The sequence below is a fragment of the Heterocephalus glaber genome, unplaced genomic scaffold (genome assembly GCF_053883595.1).
Source record: "Heterocephalus glaber isolate CG9 unplaced genomic scaffold, H.glaber_assembly_v1.0 deba00001428, whole genome shotgun sequence".
Taxonomy (NCBI): Eukaryota; Metazoa; Chordata; class Mammalia; order Rodentia; family Bathyergidae; genus Heterocephalus; species Heterocephalus glaber.
The window spans coordinates 3,342,696-3,365,624 of record NW_028258293.1 but is presented as its reverse complement, the minus strand read 5'-3'; the positions used below and the strand labels follow the sequence as shown (position 1 = coordinate 3,365,624).

The 22,929-nt window shown below is 44.2% G+C and overlaps 1 protein-coding gene across 3 annotated transcripts; it reads right to left on the bottom strand.

The window, feature by feature from the left end:
• Positions 1-266: 266 nt before the first annotated feature.
• LOC110350537 (uncharacterized) lies at positions 267-22,178 on the bottom strand. 3 transcript variants are annotated; one of them, XR_015451404.1, is made up of 5 exons: positions 22,001-22,178; positions 21,784-21,903; positions 11,559-11,642; positions 9,477-9,676; positions 267-729 (listed from the first exon to the last, which is right to left on the bottom strand). XR_015451404.1 is itself a non-coding variant. In XM_087211507.1 (4 exons), the coding sequence occupies exons 1-4, from the start codon at positions 22,045-22,047 to the stop codon at positions 9,571-9,573; spliced, it is 357 nt and encodes a 118-aa protein (XP_087067633.1). In that variant the 5' UTR covers positions 22,048-22,178; the 3' UTR covers positions 6,982-9,570. The 3 variants fall into 3 exon arrangements, 1 of the variants encoding a protein (XP_087067633.1); XR_015451405.1 differs by lacking the exon at positions 267-729 and adding an exon at positions 19,193-19,330 and having other exon boundaries at positions 6,982-9,676; positions 21,784-22,178; XM_087211507.1 differs by lacking the exon at positions 267-729 and having other exon boundaries at positions 6,982-9,676.
• Between the last annotated feature and the right edge of the window lie 751 nt (positions 22,179-22,929).

Genomic DNA, 22,929 nt, shown 5'->3' with positions numbered 1-22,929 from the left:
ATAGGGAGGGATGGAGGGGTTGAAGGGAGGGCTGGGCAAGGGTGAAAAATAAGAACCAAGAGCAACTATGTAAAGGTGCAAATTTCCAATGATGAATGTCATTCTATTGTATACCTAAAATGTACCAATGATTAGAATGAATAATCCATAATGTCAAATAGGAAGAAAAGGTCCAAAGGGGTAGGGGTAGTGGGAGGGGCAGGGGAAAGGAAAGAAGGGAAAGGAAAAATGATGAGAAATGGAAAAAATGGAAATAAAGTCTTTGTAAATAGGGAAGGGTGGAGGGAGTGAAGGGAGGGCTAGGAATGGGGACAAAATAAGAACCAAGATGCATTATGTAAAGGTACAATTCCCAATGAGAAATGTAATTGTGTTGTATACCTACAATGTACCAATAAAAGAATTAAAAAAAAAAAACACTTGGCTTCTCCCACACTTTCCCACAGTAAAAGACTGCATTGATTCACCGATGTTTTAATTATTTGCTTCGGGCTCTTATGGTTTATTAGAATGAGTTGAAGGTTCTTACAACACTTGAGAAGTTGGATGCCAACCAGCTTGAATTTAAGATTCTGTCTGATGAGCACCTGTTGTTTTTATGTCTCTGGAGGAGAAATCATCTTCTACCACCCAGGGGTGGAGAAGGAAAGGTTTCTTTCCTCTGTGTCCAAGCAAGTGAGTGGAAGTGTCCTTGTCCCTGGAACACTCAGCACCTGGGCCACCATGGACCTAGGAAAGCATCTGATTTAGTGCGAGAACCGTAGTGTGGAGTGCTCAGGGCACTGTAACTGTTCTTTCCTAAACAGAGCCATGTGAGAGCTATAGGAGATCACGGCTTCAACCCACAGAAGCAACCAGACCGCAGTGGTGACTAGAACCCCATGCAGAGGCAAGCAGGGCTGGGAGAATGAGAAGATCAAGGTCTCGTGGACGACAGCCATTTACCCAGATACGTTGCTACTCCATCCTTAATCACAAAACCTTTCTAATCGGCCACCCTTTAGTGTGAAGCTAGTTCACATTTGGTGCCAATCCAGGGCGCTGATATATTTGTTAAGCTAAAGGCCAAGCGGGGAAGAGTAAGGCCAGGATCACTGATCACTGATCACCGCGTGCTGTTGTGTAATCTGTACACTGCCCAAGGGCTTTCCACCAAGGCAAGGATGCTCAGCTTGGCATGAGGCAGTGACCACCAGATGTGGCCACTGTTTCAACCTTTCCTGAGTCACCCTCGATGCAGGACTTGTGCTGGCCCTGAGTGAAGTCAGCAAGGTCAGTTTCAGCTTGTAAATCCTCTCAGGAGCTGCATGTACAGAGAACACCCAGCCCTTACCGGAGGCCCGCTAATTTAAACATCTACCGGAAAGAGGGCAAGTCTGGGGGCTCAGGATTCCTGTGACCTGACCGGAGAAACACCCGTCCACGCCCTTCCACCCACCCTGATTTTCAGTTATGGCTCTCTGCCCTTCCTTCCTTCTTTCCTTTCTTCCCTTTTTGCTTCCTGTCTTAAATTTTCACAAGTTACTCTAATCACAGGACTAAGGTTGCTCCTTTCTTCCTCCCTTCATCCTCCTGCCTCTTTTACTTTTTGAACGGGGTCTCACTATGTAGTCCAGGCTGGCCTGGAAGTTTCAATCCTCCTGCCTCAGCCTCCCAAGGGCTGTGATTACAAATGTGCACCACCATGCCTGGCTTTTGTTGTTTTGTTTCTAGGTGAGAAAAGTTAGTTGTTTTTTTTTTTCAACAAACAGAGAAAGAGGATATTCTAATGTGATGACATCTCCTATCACCAGAGGAATGTTTGGCTCATTATAGAGTCAGCGACAATCCCTGGTTCAGATAAGACTTCCTTATCCCGTTCGGGAGTGGAAAGGGGCATGTGAAGCCCACCTGTGGGCCCACGGGTGTGTGAGCCCATGCCCTCCCAGCCACCAGCCACGACCCCATGCCAGCACCTGTCCTCGGCTTCCTTATCCTCAGCTCCTCTGGACCCTGGTGCAGAGAAGATGTTTCCATCCTGAAAGAATATTGTCCTTCGGGAGCAACTTGGAGGTAGTTTGGTTTCTTTATGTGACTCCCCCAAGGCCACATTGCTCCTCGATCAGGTTTCACACACAGTTCCCAGACTCAAAGCCCCACATGCAGAGCCGGCCCTACTGGAAGGTCCACACCTTTGCTCCTTATTACAGTGTGGGTTTCTTCAGCCTCCTGGAAGCACTGACTTCACCCACTCAGCCATGCCCTGCGAAAGCCCCTCTGGGAGCCTTCTCCTTACACACCTGCTTCTTGTTAGGCAGCCGGACAGAGGATGTAGGCTGGAGCCAGGGCCGGCTGAGGGCTGCAGGCATCAGCCCGCCTGGGAGCAGCAGATGGAAGCACTGCATGCCTTCCTCGGGCAGCTGGGCAGACGGCAGGTATGTGCCCTGGACATATGAAGGGCCTCATTTATAAAATGCTTCTCAGAGCAGCAGGAGAAAGGAACCAGAATTGAGATTGTAAATGTTGCATCTCTGCCAATTAAAAAAACGTCTTATTTCTAGTCCAAAATGACCCTCAGCTAAGGGTATAAACAAACAGCAGAAGCTATTAAAAATTTAAAAACTATATTTACTGATTAAGTGGCTCTCTTCTCTTTCCTATCTCCTGACTCCAGTCCCAATTAACCCACTTTGAACACACTTCCATTTAATTATCACTTGCATCTCTACTAAATGCCTGTACAGTGTGAAAGGTTAATCCAGCTCCTCTGTTCTCCAAGTGCTCTGCCCCCAGAAAGTGGAGATCTGGCCCAGAGCCGGAGGGGCGGGCAGCAGTTTGGCTCTGGAGTATGATCTAGAAAATGAATGTCTGGGCACCGGGGCTGGGGAATGAACGAAATGTTCTCACAGATGACTGGATTCGGGCGGCAAGACCCTCGGCCAGGCATCTTGGGCTGCTGGTATTCTGATGGAATGGGCCTTCCTACATCCATTTGAAACTATAAAGAATTGTTGACTTTATTCTAGTTTTCTTATTACCCTAAGGAACTGTCGGTCATCCAGGATTTTCCCCAACTCTCCAATTTTGTCTTCCTACTAAAGTGGAAAGCGGTAATGGAGTCACCAGTCGGCATCAGCCTCTTTCCACTGCATTCAGCTCCTTGGGGTTCCCCAGGGCCCAGGGTTGTGAGCAGCTCTGGGGACAGGGAGTTGATCAGCATTGAGTAAGGGCACAGAACACCTGGATATGAGGAGATGTGGGGTTGGCACGCCTGCAGGGTGCTGTGGTGCCAACAAGGGCAGGTGGTACTCACTGTGCAGATTTATGGCCAGAGCGACAGTGCGTGGTCACCGTGTCCAAAACCAGTATCCATAAGTTTCGAGAGCAGAATGAATTCAAGAGTGAGGATGGAAGGAGAGAAAGTGGTTCTCACCTATCTTGTACCAAGAGAAACAGGGGCAGCATGGTAACAAAATACAGAAGGGGACACACAGGCTTCAACAGAACAAGAAGAGTAGCAGAGGGAGTTCTTCACAGTGGTGGATGGAAAAGCAGAGTCCAGGCACTCACACAAAGAATGGCTGGGCGCCTGCTATGCGGAGGGCGTGGGAGTAAAAATCATAGTTTGGGCTGGGCTTGGGAGAAGGAAGTGGGTACTTGTCACATCCCAGGTGGCAAAGCAGTAGCACCATTCACAAGGAGGATTTGAATGCCCTGAGCTGGTCAGAATGGTCCAGGATGAACTGAGACCAAACTAGGAGACAGGCGGCAGCCCCAAGATTGAAAACACCGGACAGCCACGCTGAGCATGGAAATACAAAGGAAAATATTGCTGAGGGGCTATGATGTCAGCCACGGACAAGGGAAGAGAAGAAAAAGTGGCTTTATAGAAAGAAAGATGCGCAAGGGCAGAGGAGCACCAGCCTGGGGCAGAGATGTCCTGGGGAGCACAGGGGTGAGGGAAGGGGCAGCCTGTGATCCTCCTCTGAACCCGGAGCTGTTCCCAAGGCCTTCGCTGCCTGAACGTTGCCAGCAGCCAGAGAACCAATGAGTCTGGGAAACAGCAAAGGTTGCCTTCTGAGGTTCAGAGCAGACGGGGGACAGGAGGGAGCAGGATGTGAGAGCAAATGGCAAAGTCTGGCAGATGATGTGGAATCCGACCGACCCAGAATCAATGGCATGGATTTGTATACTGAAACAAGACAAAAATGCAGCCGGGTGTGGTGGTGCACAACTGTAATCCCAGAACTTGGGAGGCTGAGGCAGGAGGATCTTCACAAGTTCGAGGCCAGCCTGGGCTACATAGTGAACTACATAACAAGACCCTGTCTCAAAAACAAAAACAAAAAGACAGAAATGCACTCTGAAATTTAAAGCAATATGGTGCTTAAATATCCCTCATTGTCCTTTAGTGGACAATGAAAGCAGAATATGTGCTTTCAAGAAGAGTAATTCCAGAGTAAGCTCCCCAGAAATTTCAACCAAGTGCTATGTGCAGGAGTGATTCTGTCAGTTCAAGTCTTGACAGTGATAAGGGCTACTGAGCTGAGCATTGGTTCACTGGATGCTTTGGGATCCTGACCCATTCTGTGGGGGTCATAACCACAGGCGCCTGCAGAGACCGAGGGATAGAGTAAGACAAGCAGCGTGATGAATAGACAGTCTGGATTCTAGGGTGAAACCCATACCTGTGTCTATGGCTCCAAACCACCCTCTCCCAGCAAACAGTAGTGGATGATTCCAACTTCTTTATTTTGAGAGGGAATAGATTTAGTAGCTAAGCATAGACATTGGAGCCAGCTGGATTTAAATCCCAGCTCTTCCACTTACTGACTTTTCCTTGGGAATTATATTAGTTTCCTATGCTGCTGTAGAAATTACCACAAACACAACAGTTTAAAACAGCAGAGATGTATTCTTTTACAGGTGTGGGGGCCAGAAGTTAGAAATAAATACTAAGGATAAATTTAAGGGCAGGGCACAGCAGGTTCCTTCTGGAGACTCAGAGAGAAGCTGTTCCTTGCCTCTTCCACCTTCTGGTGGCTGTGGGCATCCCTTGGCTCATGGCCACATCACTCCAATCTCCACACCCTTCCACACGTCCACTCCTGTCCTAGAAGCACATTCTCTGTCTTCCTTTTGTAAGAATGTCTGTGGCTACCCCGGGCTCACCCAAGTAATTCAGGGTAATTTGTGTGTTTCAAGATCCTAAACCTGGACACGTCTGCAGAGACCCTTGTTCTGTTGAAGACAGGAGTCGCGGGTTTCAGGAATGGGAACCTGGGTGCCTCAGTCAATCTCCAGTCACTGGGAATGCCAGACACCTCTAACTTAAAGAGGAGAGGACCGACTTGGCTCATGGTTTGGGAGTCTGAGTCCATGGTCAGTTGTCTCCAAGGCAGAAACAGAATGGCAGAAGGGCCTGGGGGTGGGGGGGGGAGCTGCTCACGCCGTGGGAGCCAGGAAGCAGAGAGAAGAGGAACTGGGGACAAGACCACAGCCTCAGGCCACGGACCAGTGATTTCTCCCAACCAAGCCCCACCTCCTCACAGCCAATAAACTCATCAGTGGGTTTTACTCCGCTGAGGAGTCAGCATCTCCCAGATCCAGCCACCATCCCCCAATCCTTACGAATCACCTTCCACAATATGTGACACTTTGGGGAGATCTTGTATCTAAACACTGGGTGTCTTTGGAGGATCCAGCCTACCAGAGCAGAGTTGATTAACTGAATTTCACTTTCCTTAAATGGAGATAACTATTCCACCATCCAAGGTTGTTATAAAAAGTTAAACATATGAAGATATGTAAAGCTTTTAGAAATAATAAAAAATAACCATCCAAGAAATGTTGAGGTGGTGCACACCTATAATCCCAGCACTCTGGGAGGCTGAGACAAGAGGATCACAAGTGTGACCCCAGCCTGAGCAATGTAATTCCTTTGAGGAACCCGACAATAAAAACTTTTAAAAAGGGTTCAGGATGTAGCTTAGAGCAAAGGCCCCCAGCAACACACACACACACACACACACACACACACACACACACACACATGCACACAGCAACTTCGATATTACCTTGCACTGTGCTTTCACACTTCCAAACAATGATTATGAGCTCCCCAGCTGTGTTCCCTGCAGCATACCTGGTCCCTGGTATGACTGGGGCCCGTACTGGGTATACGCATCAGCTCACTGGGCCCCAACAAAGTGTTACACACCAGAGAACTTAAAGCCACAGAAATTCATTCTCACACTTTTCGAAGTCAGGGTTCCCAAGCCAAGATGTTGCAGAGCCTTGCACCCTCCAGAGACTCAGAGGGGACTTGTGCTCACCTCTTCCTGAGCCTGATGGCTTGGCTGTCCTTGGCCTGTGCTGGCTATAGCTTCAGCCCTAATCTCTGTGTTCACCACCATATGTCTTCTGTGGGGTGTGTGTGTGTGTCCAACATTCCTTTCCTTCCTATGAGGACACCACTCTCACAGGATTTAGATCCTTCCCTAACAGGAAATGTCTCATTTTAACTAATTAGATGCAAAGACTTTATTTTCAAGTTAGTTCATATTCTCAGGGTCTAGGTGGATGTGAATTGGGAGGCAGTGCTACTCAGTCCAGTCCAGTACATAGTAAATATTTAATTTTCTGAAAAAAATGAATGAGTCCTGAGCCTTAACTGACCCTGTGAGCTTGTTTCCATGGAGAGTACAGCAAACAGGCAAGGAAAGCACCAGAAGGGCTGAGATCCAAACGTGTGGCATGGATGGGAGAGCTTCATCCATCCTGGAAGCCAGTTACTGGCAGCCAGAAATGAACTCAAAATCTGCTTGGACCAAAATGGAGAGTTAGGTCTCCCTGCCTCTCCGGACATAAACAGTACAAGTTTGGAAGGATTAGAAGGGAAACTGTCTCCAAATTAGACTTTCAGTTCATAACAATAGCATTCAGTTGGGAACCTATGTTTTAATTTGAGCAAAGAACTCTAGTAGCCCACAGCTACTTATATTCCCATACACTACTTATACAAGAATGTTGGAAAGATATGCAAAACAACCATTTAGTTCACTTTGGTAGCAGCAACATTGTTTATTCTGTTGACATGAATCTTCTGTTTGCAATTACGAATTTGGCAAGATCCTACAATATAGATTTCTCCATACAGATTCTAAAAATACATCCTACATGCACACAGCTATAGCAAGTAAAATGAGCAATTGCTTTATCTAACTCATAAGCCAAACTGGGAAAGAGCCTATACATCGATGCAACATTAATTACCTCAGATGAATGAAATGGCACTAATATAAGGGTTTAATAGAAGGTCGGGATGAAAACAAAAGAAGAAGGTTGGGAGTGGGCTGCAGTTCTTGTCATATTGACTATTATTTTCCTGTATATGTGGATAGCCTCCAAGAAAGACACAGCCTAAATTTCATAGCATAAAAATATAATCTAGGTAACTCTTCAGGTGAAAAAGGACTCATCATTTTGGGTATTCGCTACTTAAAATTTAAACTCAAGAAGATTAAGAAACAGTTGTAGCCAAAACAATCATGAATGGACATTCACATTTAATTATTTTCAGTATCCCGGTAAGTATCTCTTCCTATTCTTGTTTTTACTCTTATATTTTTGTCTACAAAAGTTCATCGTTATATGCAAATCAGAGGCCAATATCACCCATCATTCCTTTTGCCACAACATCTGCTGTGTTCTAGTAGCCAAAAATGTCTACGTCAAAGGAGAGTTAAACACCCTAATGCATGCGATTGATCCACATAACCCTGAGTTACCAGAAGGGAGAGGGGAATATCATCCTGACACGAAGAAATCATTAGCTCGCACCATGCTTTAACTGCACAAATTAACATCAGCCCGCAGTTCCGGATGCAGAAAAGAATTACACTTGCCCTAAAATAAAATTCAGCTGCAGGTTAAAGAAGAACATAGATCCTGCCCTCTCTTTGTGCTGTGTCTGCTGCTGGGGCTCAACTGCTGAAGGCACATAGATCTTCCCGAAGCAGCAGGAAGATTGCTCTGAGGTTTGGGAGCTGCTTTCAAACATGTTCTCCTTCTCTGAAGGAATATTACAGTAAGGGAGCTTCCGCTGAGGACATGTCGCAGACACTGCACATTTGCCTGTTTCGGCTCTGTGACCCTTGATCTACTGCCTGAGAGCCTGGGTCAGAGGGGTGAGGAGGAGACAGGAGACAGGGAGAGCAGGGGATGCAGAGTGAGAAGGCTTCACACTTGGGCTGGAGGTGGGGTGACGCGGGCTGGGATCTCCCGGGGAAACCGTTTACTGTGATGAAAGACTAACTACACAGAAAGTGTTTTCTTATTTTCAGAAATAAACTACATCTCCAATTTTGAAATCTTCAAGAGTGAAAATAGCCTCTTATCTTATCTCCTTCAGCTTTCCAGGCCTGTAAACAGTCATACTCTGAGGGTCACAGAGATTGCTAACATTGAAGCAGACATGCCCATAAAAACATGCTCAGAAGAAATTATCAAAGAATTTACATCATCCATACCAAATGAGTCAAAGAATTTCTCTTTGCATTTCCAGTACAGTTAAAGGAATTTGTTTGCAGATCGGATTTTTTAAAAAGATGTTTACCTATTAAATAAATTGTCAAGCCTTATTAATTTCCCTCCTACTTCTGCCTCTGCTACAACCCTAGTCTCTGAGTCTTACATCCTAGTGGGTAAGTATATTCGGTCTTTGCATAATTTTGTTCCAAAAGAGCCTTTCCTGATCGAAAAACAAAATTCTCACATAGATTTTTCCACCAATCTACAGAACCATGGGGTGGGGATGTTCTTTTTAGCTACTGTACTGAATCCTTTCAATTGAGCCATTATAGTTATCTATCTTACGGCTAATATGAACATCAATAAACTCAATATTTTTCCAAAGTTATGACAATAAGATTTTTATTTGAGCAATCAGAATATGAACAGAGTAATTCCAGGAATACTGAGACTTATGTAAAACTTACCATCAAATTATTCCCAACTTTGAAAATTTCTTGGGTCCTTTGATCACACTTTGAAAGCCCCATCTTATAATCCATCCTTTTAAATCTCACTAAAAGAAGGCCAACCAATTTCATCAATTAATTGGTTTCAATATTCTATGGACAATTGTAGGTTATGTTTTTCCATTCCCCAATCAACATCTTTATCAATTTCTGGCGCTTTGATTTAGCGCAAAGGCTGATGAGAGAGACCCAGTGAGAAAGTTGGGTATCTAGTTCTCCCCTATCATAGCTTTCTCAAGATATCAGTCTTAAATTCTGGTACTGGAATCCAAGAGAACCAGATTTGCTGCATTTATATAATTTGTGCAGCAGCATTAACCATTTGTTTTATCAAATGGACTTTGCAAATGCTTAAAGTTTTAATGGCTAATGTGTCCTTAATTAGTCTAATTTTCAGTTGTCTATTTGTGTTTTCCTTCCAGCAGAAAGGAAATGCATCTTTTTACCATTGCCTACCTAATGTGTTGAATAGGTCTCCAGAAATCCATGCCAAAGTGGAACCTCTGAATGTGGCCTTCTTTGGAAACAGGATCTTTGCAGACATAGGTAATTAAGTGAAAATGAGATCACACAAGTCGCAGTGGGCCTGAATCCACTGATTGGTGTCCTTGTGAGAAGTATCAGTAGAGCCACAGAGGCATTCATGGAGCAGAATCCTGGTGGATAATGAAGAAGAGATTGGTTTAGTATGTGCAGAGCCAAGAAGAGCCAAGAATTACCTGCAGAAGCTAGTATAAAACAAGGAGAGAGCTGCCCTTTGAGTTTTCATAGAGTATGACTCTGACAACAGCCTGAATTTGTCCTTCTCACTTTCAGGACTGTTTAAATTTCTTTCTTTTTAAAAAATTCCTGTTCTTGTAAAAGACTCAGTGTGTGACACTATGTAGCAACAGCCATCAAAAAGGAGGACTAAATAAGGACTAAAAGGTATAATAGATAATGCGAAATAGGAAGAAAAGGGGCAAAGGGGAAGGGAAAGTGGGAGGGGTCGGGGAAAGGAAAAAAAGGAAGGGAATTAATATGAGAAAACGAAAAAATGGAAACAAAGTCTTTGTAAATAGGGAGGGATAGAGAGGTTGAAGGGAGGGCAGGGGAAGGGGGAAAAGTAAGAACCAAGAGAGATTATGTAAAGGTGCAAATTTCCAATGATGAATGTCATTATACTGTATACCTAAAATGTACCACAAAATAAAATTATAAAAAGAAAAGGGGGGCCAGGGATTCGGCTCAGTGGTTTCGCCGCCTGCTGAGCAAGCGGAAGGATCTGAGTTCCATCCCCGGCACCAAAAAAGAAAAGAAAAGAAAAGGAACACAGACTGTGACTCTATCTCCAGGAGGTGTGATGCTCTCTCCTCAAGCTATAAACCAAGAATACAAAGATGGAGTTAATTTCCTGGATTTTCTGGTTAGGAAAAACCCATCCCTAGGAATTCCACAGCCTCTGGAATTGCCACCTTTCCCCCTTATTTAAGAGTGCATCAAACAACTAGCGGTCTCTAGTTCCCCAGCAATCAAATCTGAAGAAATCTGAAATAGACTCCGTAGTTATTCATTTTATTATGAAATTATCCAACAAAATGCAATTCGAACATACTCCCATTCCAATAAAGCAGAAATGCCTACTGACCCCATGACATAACCATCTGTGAGAAGCCCCAGATCTTCAGCATCTCAAAGCCACAGGAAGTTTTCTTCTTATTGGGGGATCCCAAAGAGCTAGTGGGGATCTGCACCATCATGACTTGTAGAAGTGTCTCTTCATGACAGTGGTCCAAGGACTGGCAGCCTCTGACGACTGTTAACTTCTACTCTAGCGTGGTGGTGGTGATTCCTAGGCACAGTGCCTCCTGACTGCATTTCATTCTGTAGTTTCTGTAGGACTCCACTGACCCTGGAGGATAGCTTATGTCCTTAAAGAGCATCTAAGTTCTTTACTAACTGAACCTCACAGCGGACCTATCTCTGTATCACTTTCAAAGGCTGAGCACTATGGGTCTCTGCAAAGCCCTCACAGGCACTAGCTATCACAAGATACATGGCAGAATAATTTGGGAAGATTCTTTAGAAACATAGATTGCTAGGCTCCATCCCCAAAGTTCTTTAACGGCCTGAGGATTGGATTATTCTAATGTGGCGAGCCCATGGTCCAGAAGTGAGATCCTTGGCTCCAGCCACAGTCCTGAGTATTCTTCTGTGAAACAAATCTTATTTAAGAGAGTGGGTGTCACTGACAGCTCACATTCCCCTCTCCCAGCTCACCCTTGAGCCAGCATTCTGTTTCTTGGGCAGACCGAATTCCTTTTCCATCAAGTTCTTTTCCTTTCTTTGGTCAACTCTTGAAACACCTTTACCTTTCGTCATCTTGCCTTCAGCTCCTTCTCATTATGAGAGCCTTAATTAGTTTCAAGTTTCCCCATCAGACTACCTTCCCTGACCATCCAGTAAACACCAGCGTCTTCTTGTCCTTGTCACTCTCTTGTCGTCCTGTATTATGTTTGGAATCATGTTCCACCAGCTGGAATGATCTTATTTATTTACCTCTCTCCTGGAATAGTGTCATTCCCCCATCCCTGCACTCTGCTCTGGTGGACGCCCGGGCCCTGGTCACTGCAGTAGAATGCTCTGGGAAACGGGCAGAGGCAGGGGATAAAGGTAGAGGTTAGTGCACAGAAGGAGGTAATGTGTTTCACATTTTTAAAAAATCTAAATAACAAAAGAACTCGGCACAAAAGTAATCTTAAAACATCAAGGCTGTGAGTATAAAATGCCTCTTGGCTTTCTTCTTCATCTTCTTCCTTCCTTCCTTCCTTCCTTCCTTTATTTATTTATTTATTTGTTTGTTTGTTTTGTACTCGTGATTAAACCCAGGGATTTTGCACTGAGGTACATCTCCAGCTCCTATAAAAATTTCTTTAGAGACAGATCCTCACTAAGTCACTAATTTTCCCAGGCTAGGCTAGAACTTGTGATCCTCCTGCTTTAGCCTCCCTGTAAAATGCTGGGGTTACAGGTATGCACCACCATGCCTAGCTTTGGCTTTCTTTTGTTAAACCACGTAGAAAGTCCAAATCCCCTGATAAAACACAGGTCACCACAATCAAAAACTTTGCAGTATAGAGTTGTTCTCTTGGAAGAATCTGAAGTATATGGAAGACTAGATTTAAAAAAACCCACAAACTCCTTTATACCTCCCCTTCTACTTTCTCCACATTTACAAATGTATTACAATTGTTTCCAAGATTCAGGAATGGCTACTGCACAAGTGTCCACAACAGATGTGCCAATTGAATTCCACCGGGAACCCCAAGCAACATTAGCGCTAAGACGTACTAAAGAGGCACAAAGCAGCACAAATGGACAATAAATACATGACAACATGTTCATCATCTTTAGGCCAGAATGGCAATCATCGAGAAAACAAAAATGAGGAAATCACTTTGTGGAGCTACAGTGTAACCAAGAAACGCAGCCAGAGTTCTCTGCTCTCCCACCACCTTTTAAATTAAATCCAGAGTGTCCATGGTGCGGCTGGAAGGTGATTTACTTTCCCTCCTTCAATAGTACAATAAACATGTTCACCCTGAAGAAATAGTGTCTGGACCACTTATCTAACCCAATCTGGTCCCCCCAAAATAGATCAAGAGAGTCTCACTAAAGAAGCAGCGAAGTGTTTGAAAAAGACAGACTTCATATAGGCATGATACAAGCAGACTGCAAATGCTGTGAGGAAAGAAATACATTGTATTATTTAGTGCAAGTTTCATCACAGAAGTACACAAAGTGTTCCCTCCTTCCAGGTTCTTCTTATACAGAAATTGGATCCTAGTAATAATAGACTCAAAGCAAATAAAATTGAAGCCTACATTAGAAGAGAAGAGAATTTACCCTTTGTTACTGGAAGAACTGATATTCATTGGGAAAGTACTATATATCAGGCATAGCCCAAGGCACTGTTTACATATAGAATTTGTACATAGTGCAAATCCTCCCCACAAGGCACGCGCTCCATTTTCAGATGGACAAATGGAGTCTCAGAAGTGTCAGCAAGCTAACTAGAGAAAGACCTTGGAAAGAGACTAAGCTGATAATATCCATCCATTTTTTTTTAGCCCATGTTGCTAGAACCACCCTGTATTTTAAGAAGCTCAGACTTTACATCTGCTACAATGACTGCACGGAGGACCTGTCCTATTGCACCCTTACGACTACTGGCAAGTTCCAAGGCTGTTTCTCTCTGTGATCTATCAGGAAAAAAAATTTCTCCTTAAATAGAAGCACTTCTACTTCCTTCACCATTCAACTCAGTTTGATCATTCACAGCAGACCATGTGATCCTTGCACTGCTGTTCGAGCCTTCTTTGAATACTCTTTAAGGCTCAGGCCACTTACTTTTCCTAAATGTACCTCAACCCCTTGGTCTACCATCTTGCTTTCTTCTTTCTAAAAAAGTTGCTTTGGTTTGCTGTTTGGTATTTGAACATTATTTTTCTGAATCTACATGCCACATGTATTAAATCACCCAAAGCACAGTTTGTATTTTTTCTTTTTTCTGCCAATGTGACTTTTTTAGGGCCTTTGATTTGCTCCCTTTGCTTCTGCTATGGCTGAAGTGAGCTAAACACTTTGGAAGCAATGGTCTTTGGCCTCAATGCAGTCATCTCCTCTAAACCACCTGATGAGATGTTAACTTCAGATGCAAATACAAAGGATAAGAAGTCAATGACCCAAAAGAAAACAGAGCAAAAAAAAAAAAAATGATGTCCTGATCCTACCATAATCATTAACTAATATTTATTAACTACTTACTAGATACACAAGATGGAGCTACCTAAATAAAAATTCAATGATTTTCTAATTAGATAGTTAGAAATCTGCTAAACTGCCCCTCCAAAGTCATAGTCAATTAAAAATAAAAGTTTAGAGATTGTTGAGGTTACTTACTGGAATCATGACTTTGTTTTTCTTTTCTCCTCTCTCTCTCCCTTCCTTCCTTCTTTTTTCTCCCCGCCCCCCACTCTCGGCTGACCCCAAGGAGTGCTGAGCTACATTTGCAATTATTTTTATTTTTCTTGAGATAGAGTCTTGCTAAGTTGACCAGACTGGCCTCAAATTTGTAATCCTTCTCCCTCAGGATCCCTAGTAGCTGGAATTACAGACATGAGCCACTGTGCCAAGAGTTAAACCATGAAAAATTTTAAATACTTAGAGAAGTTAAATAAGTGTGCCATGATCATATAGCTGGTTGATGCCAAGATTACCATTGGACTACACATATTTCCTATAGTTACGTCTAGGAGAGTATCAAGAGGATTTTACAAAAGAATAAGAAGTCAGAACAAATGCCTACGATAGAAATGCCAGATCAAATGCTGGGGAAGGATTTAGGAATGCCATCCCAATTTTATGTTTTATTATTCAAGGCATGAATTCAAATCGATGCTTCACTTATTAGCATAAGATTTTATGCTGGGCCGGTTGCTTCAACTTTTTAAATTTCAATAAATAAAAAATCAAATTTGGTTGTCTGTACATAAAACCCAATTACAAAACTTCAACAAAATGCAGAAAATCGTCTTCATGAACCCAAGCCTAGAGCTGGGCATGGCAGGGTTGGTGGAGATGCCGGCCGGCACCTGGGCACCTGTCCTAAGGTCCCTGATGGAGACCGGAAGATAGAACCAGGCCAAGTGCAGGGCTCCCCCAGGGCCCCTTAGGAGGCTTCAGGACCTAACTCTGCAGGCCAAACACTGCCTCACAGCTTGGCTTAGTCTCATGAGAGGCTCAGAAACAGACAGGCACAGGAATCTACTGATAGGAAAGACAACTGGCCCTGCGCATTCTAAAAACACAGAGATTACAGTGCTCACGAAATTGAAATGTTAGTGTTGTTCTCATTACTAGCAAGGAAATCATGGATCGGGGAAGAGCAGGGGTGCTTACCACACCAAGTCAGCACTGTGACCACGTTCTGTGTAAGCAACTCACCAGTGGCCACTGCAGCCCTGTAATACTGTGACGCAGAGACATTAATGTCCACAGGGAAGTAAAGGACCCTGTCCACAGTCCCATGGCTGGGAAGTGAAGTTGAGTTTCAAATCCAAGTCCGTTTCATGCCAGAAACCCACTTTTCTGGAACGCTTTTTCCTCTTTTGGCCTGACAAGGTGACAACATGAGCACCATACTCTGCCTCTGGTGGTCTTTGGGGCTTGACTCATTGTCTCAGGCCTTGGGAGTCTGGACATGCTCAGCTGCGGCTGGGAGTCTGAGCTGTTGGAGAGGTGGTCAGGAGTGGAAGAAGGCTGCAAACCCAGGCAGCAGACTCAAAGGAGCATTCCTCACAGACACATGACTCATCCGAGCCTGCTGTGCACCACACATAGCCCCCACACGCTCTGCACCTCAGAACTGAACAATGCATCCCACACCTCACTCCTGAGCTGTGTAGGCCTCTTCCTGCCAATACGAGATCAATAGAGCCAAATATACTCTACAGGTGAGTCACAGGGCAAACTTCCACAGCACAGGACTCTGAGGGCTTTGGGTTTCTGGAAGACCTTTCCAAAGAAGGATTTTTCATTTCCTTCCCAGAGGGGACATGTACTTGGATGCATCTCCCTGAACCTCCCCTAGATTTTCCACATTGAACAGGACAGCACTGCACTCACACTCTACATGACGCTTTATTCTTGACGGTGACCTTAAAGAGGCTTCAGGCTGAGAGAAGTGAGTATCCTCAGCACCATCACTGGCAGAGCTACTTGAAGAAGACAAGTACAAAATAATGAAGAGAAATGTGGAAACCTTTGCCTATAGTCTACAGATGGGGATTAACATAGAAATTAACACTGTGAGTGGGTTGAACATGAAAAGGTTGAACACATAACAAGCCAGGTGTGGACAGAGATGAGTAAGATCCCTTTATAGGGTTCTGCTGGAGGAAAATGAAGTGGACAGTCATCGGGACACATCTCACCAATTCGTGGGATGATGTCACCAACAGTTGTGGTGCCTAGATGTTGACACTCATGGTTGGAATAAAAGGAGCTGCCTCAGATGGCAGAGGTGACTGGGAGCACTTGTTACATCTTATTTATTTAAAAGCCTCTCATTCAGCCCTCCAGCGCACAAACACTGTTCTATAGTGTTGGGAAGAGAGGAATGACCCAAATGGAGGAGGTCCTGTTGTCACACGGTGAGTTCTACTAAGGAGTTCTGATAATGCACAAGTAAAACGGAAATGCAAACAGGCCAATCTCATCCTGTGCTAAATAGTGGGAAGAAAAACAAGCAGAGTTACTGGGGGTGATGAGTGTGAAGGTTTTCCCTTATTAAAGGGAAGACTTCAAGAAGAAAGTGATATTTGACCTGAGACAAGATAGACGAAAGGAAGAAGCCACATTCAGATCTGCTCAAGAGGTTTCAACAACCTGAGAGTAGAAATGCAGGGCCTGGAACCAGAAACTGACAAGCCATCGGGACCAGTGATTAAGAAGGACTAGAGGTCCCACTTGACCCAGCTATTCCCCTGCTGGGTATATTCCTGAAAGAATTAAAAGCATCATACCACAGTGATATATCCACATCCATGTTTATAGCGACACAGTTTGTAATAGCTAAAGCTTGGAAACAATCAGAAATGCCCATCAATTGATGAATAAATAAAAAAGATGTGTTTTTTTTACATGATGGAGTACTATTCATCCATAAAGAAGGATAAACTTGAGACATTCCTAGGTAAATGGATGCATCTTGAGAACATGCTCCTAAGTGAAATATATCAAGCACATATGTGTAAATATTGCATTGTCTCTCTGGTGTAAGAAACTGAAAGTGAAAATAAAGACCAAAAAGAATAAAACATATTGTGAAATGGGAAGAAATTGCTCAAAATTATACAGAATGTGAAATACTTTGCAAATACTTAAAATGTCTTAAGCAATAAAAAGGGGGGATAGAGTATTATTGAGAAATGAACTGAGAGATGAGCAAATAAAAATACATTCTTTCTAGACCATGAAAATAAAACTAAGCCGTTCTCCCCAGGGCTAAGCAATGCCTGTCTCTGCTCTTCCTTGTGTCCATCCTTCATCCTTCTATCAACCAGCAACATCAGCACTGCTGATACTTGGTCAATCACTAAATTTGAGTCTGTGGGGCCCACTGTGAGGTAGCTCGTCATCCTTGCTTTAATCATCCGTGACCTGTCAGCAGCTTCATGGAGCCGGGTTAAGGAGGAGAAGGACTGGCTCTCTAGGAAGGGAGTGTGTGGTTTTGTCAATGAGTTTGCTGAGAATATTTCAGTCTTTAGTTCTCCAATGCTCCATCTCTTTATTCATTTGTCAATTCGTTTACAAAAGTTAATGTGTGATCAAAGTGACCACTCTAAACCTTTTACTGCGTTTCTGGCGGCGGGGAGTAGGAGGAGAGTAACACAAACCAGTATGTAAACCGAGGAGTACATATTCCATTAGGAATGTAAGCCAAGTACAGGGATGTCTGTAGTATGGAGATGAAAGTGCTATAAAAGCCCTCAAAGAGAGCACTGAGGCATTTTAACACAGAAAGAAACATACACATTTCTGTCCAGAAATCATGCATCTGGCCCCATATCTCAGAGGAATGGTGGAATTAAATTTCCAAGAATTGAAAGAATTTTGAATCTATGGCTGTCTTTCCATGTCAACCTGCAAAGTTATTTCCTTCTGAGAAGTAAATATAACAAGTGAAGTAACGGGGCTTTGTCAGGCAAAGCCGTGCCAGGCCAGAGGGCTATGTGTTGTATCAATAATAAATGTGTGTGACTACATAACATTTCCAAAGAGTCTATAGGGCTCTTCAGAAAGATGATCCTCTTTGCCAAGACATCTCCATGCTGGTGAAAATGCAGCTGAAGGTATTCTATGGGTTATTTTCTACTTCCCCAACCAGATGTATAGCCACAATCAAATATGAATCTAAAATTATTAATTTTATTAGGAGTCATGGATCCAAAGTTTTGCTGCTCTTGACCATGGAGATAAGATTTCTCAGCTCCACTTCAAGGAGAAAAATTATCTCAGTTAATTCTCAAGAGCTCAAGATCTGACTAATTATTAGTCAGCTCATGAAGATGTAATAAAATCTTAAGTGTATATTTTTTCTGCTCTTTAAAAGTTCTATAAAGGCATCAACACATTGAAAATAATATTATCGGCGGCAGGCCTCAAAATTGGATATGTTAAAGATGCCAATTAGATGTTTTAATCTTTAGTTCATCAAACTCTGAGGTTGAAGGTATAAGGTTGGACATAAAGCAAGGATTACTTGGAAGAGGTTTCCTATTTTGCTAGATGTAAATGTTATCAGTAGAAAAACATCACTGTTGATGCTGGGAACAAAGGATTTTTTTTTCTCCTCCGAAGTTAAATGAGAGTTTTAAGAAAACACTCAAGGTCTTGGAAGCGGCTCAGATAGGGGAAGACAGATGCTGAGGAGAAAGTAATAAGTGAACCTACAAAGAAAATCTTGCTTTATCTTCAAGAGGAGAAACTCTTACAAGAAGAAACCTTCGGGAACCCAAAAAGAGCCAAATAAGAAAATCCTCCAACCTGGACATGGTTAAACCCAGACATCAACAAACCACTGTGTGCCTTTGCCATCTCCTGTCCCACCCCACAGGTGCCTGATTCTAGAGGGTCCTCCTATATTAGCATGGAAAAAGGCACACTCAACCAAATTCTTCCTTCCCTTCAGTGAGCAAGCCCAAGACAGGGAAATGAGAAGCTTAAAATTGATTAAGAATTTGTGTTAGATTGGACCAGGTACTTTTACTACCTGAGACCGGCCAGAAAAGTTATGATTCATGCCTGGGAATTTATTCAGAGAATCATTTGCTGCAGCTTTAAAGTGTATCCACAAATGCTTTGATATGGCTTTCTTCAAGTGGTAGAGTTCGTTTCCCCTCCTCGTGTGTATGAGTTAAATTTAAGGACTCCTTTGTAAGGAGTACAATATGGCGGAGGGGATGCTGTAAGACGGAGTCATACAAGATGCTATATCTCTTCACTTTTAAGCTTGTATAACGCACCCTGACAGAAGCTGCCTACCATGCCATGAGGATGCTCAAGCAACTCTGTGGGTTCCAATGGTGAGGAACTGGGGACTTGGACCTAGAGACACAGTAGCGACCCACCTTGGCAGTGAGAGTCCAGCCCCATTCAAGTCTTCAGACAACTGCATGTCTGGCTGGCTTTGTGATTGCAGCCCAGTTTGGGTCCTGGAGCCAGAGCCACCCATCTAAGTCATCCTTAGATCTGGACTTTCAGAAACTCTGGGACATAAAAAAAAATTGTAACTTTAAGCTGCTAAACTTTGGGGTGCTTTGTTTTGTGACAATATTTAAACAATATGGTGTGATAATAAGTCCATGGAGTAAAAATTAAAGGGTAGATAGGACAAAATTTGAAGTTGCTTCCTGACTGTACTCTCCCAAGCCCAGCTCATTTAATAAATCAGTCGCACAGAGAGAAGATGTAGTACCAAGTGGTGTTGACTGCCTTTCCGTCAGTCTCTTCCTCAACAATTATATCGAGATTTATAAGTGGGGAGAAAAACCTGCTCACCATGTAATAGCAGAAGGTCACCTCTGAACAAAACCCAACACGCCCAAGAAGTTACTTCACCATTGTGGTTATGAAAGCAGTCTTTGGAGGGCATCAAATTCAACTGGGTTGGAGCCTAGAGTTTGTCATTTATTAGCACCATGCCTCAGGGAAGTAATCACTTTATTTCTGGAGTTTCTATAAATTATCTGTAAATCAGAAAAGCAATTTCTGTGGTGGGAAGATGATTGATTTCAGATATTCTATGGGAAAATTAGGGAGATGACAAAGTATCTGATCCCTACCATTCCTCCCCACGACTCTCTGTTTGGGATCAGAAAGTGAGCATCCACCTCTCTGCTCCATGTCCCAAAAGTAACCGAAGGAGAAGACAGCTGGCTGTGAAAGCCCAGGAGCACAAACTCTGAAATCCCTGCACACAAGGAGGCTCAACCTGGCCACTGATGGGAGTGGAGCCATCAATGATTGAAGCTGCACTGGCGCATAGAATTTTGCACAAGACAAAGAAAATACTTTTGTGTATGTTAAAAAGTAGAACAGTGTTGATTGATGATGGGAGGCAAAGGAAAGCCCCCTACAGACACACACACACACATGACCACACAGGTCCACACACACCCACACACATGGTAAGCCTTCCTTTGGACCCAAACACCAATTCCAAACAGTATGGAATTTTCCCAGTGGTAACAGGGGTTCTGAGATGAGATTATTTCTGAACAAGGGTCTGGTCACAGTACTGTAGAAGAGCAAGAAACACCACAGGACAAAGAGCTGAATGAGACAGGGCAATGATGGGAAAGGGTTCCAGTTTAGTTTGAGTTGATGCAATTCACCACTTCCCAGATCCCCACCAAGTCTCACCTCATTTCACCTTATCCATGGTAAGTCGAAATGCCCCCTGCAGAGGCAGAGTGGGAGAGACAGCCTGCTTATGGTCTCCTATTGGTGATGTTTGTCAACATCAGCAGTGTGGATATTTGGGGCCAGATAATTATTTGTTGTGGGGAGTTATACTTTCATTTTAAGACATTTAGCAGGATTCCTGAGACAGGTCCATCAGATACAAAACTCCTTCCCCATGGTAACAACCAAAATTATCTCCAGACATTGTCAAATGTCCCCTGATAGCAACATTGCCCCAATAGAAAAGCAATGTTTTCCTGTGGCAGTAAAGGCATTATGAACTTACTGCAGCACAAAAAGAGCTTATTGCTTCATAGGATGAAAAGATTCAGGCATAGAACCAGCCTTAGGATCCAGGAGCCCAGCTGGCATCAATCACTTAGATCTGTCCTTTTCTTTTTTCCTCCAAATCCTTTAGCATTAATTCCATTTTCACACAGACTTTGCCTATAAGATTAATTTTTAAAATTCTAGTATTGCATGTTTATTTGCAAATTAAAGAAAAATATTTCCTGTCTTCTTCAATAATTTGATTTTAAATATGACCCTGATTAGTCTGATATGAGTCTCGGGCACGTGTTTGAAGCAGGAATTGTAATCACAGAGTGCATGCTAATGGCTGTGGGTCTGGTCAACCTCACCCAGTGTCCTATACTGATCCTCAGGGTGGATTTTGTAAAGCAAGTGTAGATCTAGTACTAGCAAACATCAGGATGGAACTTGAAGTTTGGATGCAAAAACTAACATTCAGTCTCCAGGTGATCCAGGATTCTCTGGGCCTGCACATGCTTCCAGATGGAAATCAGCAAGGCTGGTTTCCAAGCTTTCTCAGAACTTCGGGCCCTTGGTTAAGAATTATTAGTTACAGGGCCTGGGATCTAGCTCAGTGGTTCCGCCGCCTGCCTCACAAGCCCAAGGTCCCAAGGTCGATCCCCCATACCAAAAAACAAAAAACAACAACAAAAAAGAATTATTAGTCACAAAGCCTTGGAGAACCACTAACACTGAACAGTGGAGACAGCACATAGTTCATCTCTTGAGAACTTTTCAAAAATAGTCACCTCAAAGATGCAGAGGAGGATTTCTTTGCCTTCTACAGATTAGAAGAAAAAACGAAAGAGAAAAAAAGACAGGAAGAAGAAGAAAAAACCAACCCTGAGCTGCCTGACTGTCAGCCTCCGTGTGCATCAGTCAGTCTGCAAGCCACCCACAGCCGCCCGCACCCCAGCAACCGCGAACGTGCAGCCTGGCCTACCTGCTCACACCCCGAGGAGGGCCCAGCCAGCTGACAGCCAGGCTGGCAACCCAACAGGCTCCGGAGGCCTCTCCCCCGTGCCTCAGTTCCCGGGTTACCAGCTCCCTGGGGCCCAGCAGGCTGCAGAAAGGGGAAGGAAGTGAGCCTCCTCAAACTGAACAGCAAGCCCTAACCAACCCTCCTGGGCGGGCTGCAGGCCCCTGCCTGGGCGACTCACTTTGGGCCTCTTTCTGCAGCCTGGCAGACCAGAGCCTCTAGCTGCATTTCAGGAGCCAGTCTGGGCCCTGCTTGAGGCTTGGGCCATGCTTGCTTGTGCCTGAGCTCAACACAAACTGAACACAACCGTTACTGGGGGAGAAGAGCAGTGGAGGAGGAGGAGAACAGAGGCGGTGCCAGGAATTCCAGGGCGCAGTCGGCCAGGAGCTGGGTGCCAGGCTCTGTGGGCCGGGCCGAGCCATAAATAGCACTCTCCTGGGGCTGCAGCCAGTGGTGAGCTCCCCCAGCCCTCTGTGAGCCACTTGGGCCAAGCACTGGGAAGGCTGGGGCTGGCCTTCTGCACAATGAATATGGTAATGACAGTGAAAATGTGATTTCCTCCACTGCAAAGTGATGATAACAATATTTCATTTTCCCTCTGAGTGGTGTAGTGAGGATTAAATGAAGTAAAATATACAGAGTGCATTGAGTAGCGTCTGCCTTAGAGCAAAAGCTCAATGAATACTGGCACGTAAGCATGAGAGGCTGCATGGGAGAAAGAAGAGACCAGAAGAACCGCTGACTGGCCTCACCGCCTGCTGGGCTTCCTCTCTCCTCAGTTCCGCTCCCTCCCCTGGAAACGCTGACCTCATGGCTTCCTGTGAGAACGTGTCACTCAGCATGAGATTCTCAGCGAAACCTCAGCTCTCTGCCAGGTAGACAGGATTTCTGAGGCAGTTAGCGGCTGTGTCATCATGGTCGGCACTATCGCCAACCTGAGTGCTCTTTACTTGATGACACATCATCATGCTGCGTTCCTCAGTTCCTCACTTTTCAATGTGTGCAGTACCTAGAGGGACAGGATGGACGTCCCCTCCGCTGTGGAGATTCGAACATGGGATCCATGGAGGTTAAATCCTTCGTCTGTAACCTGCCACTAGGAAGAAATAA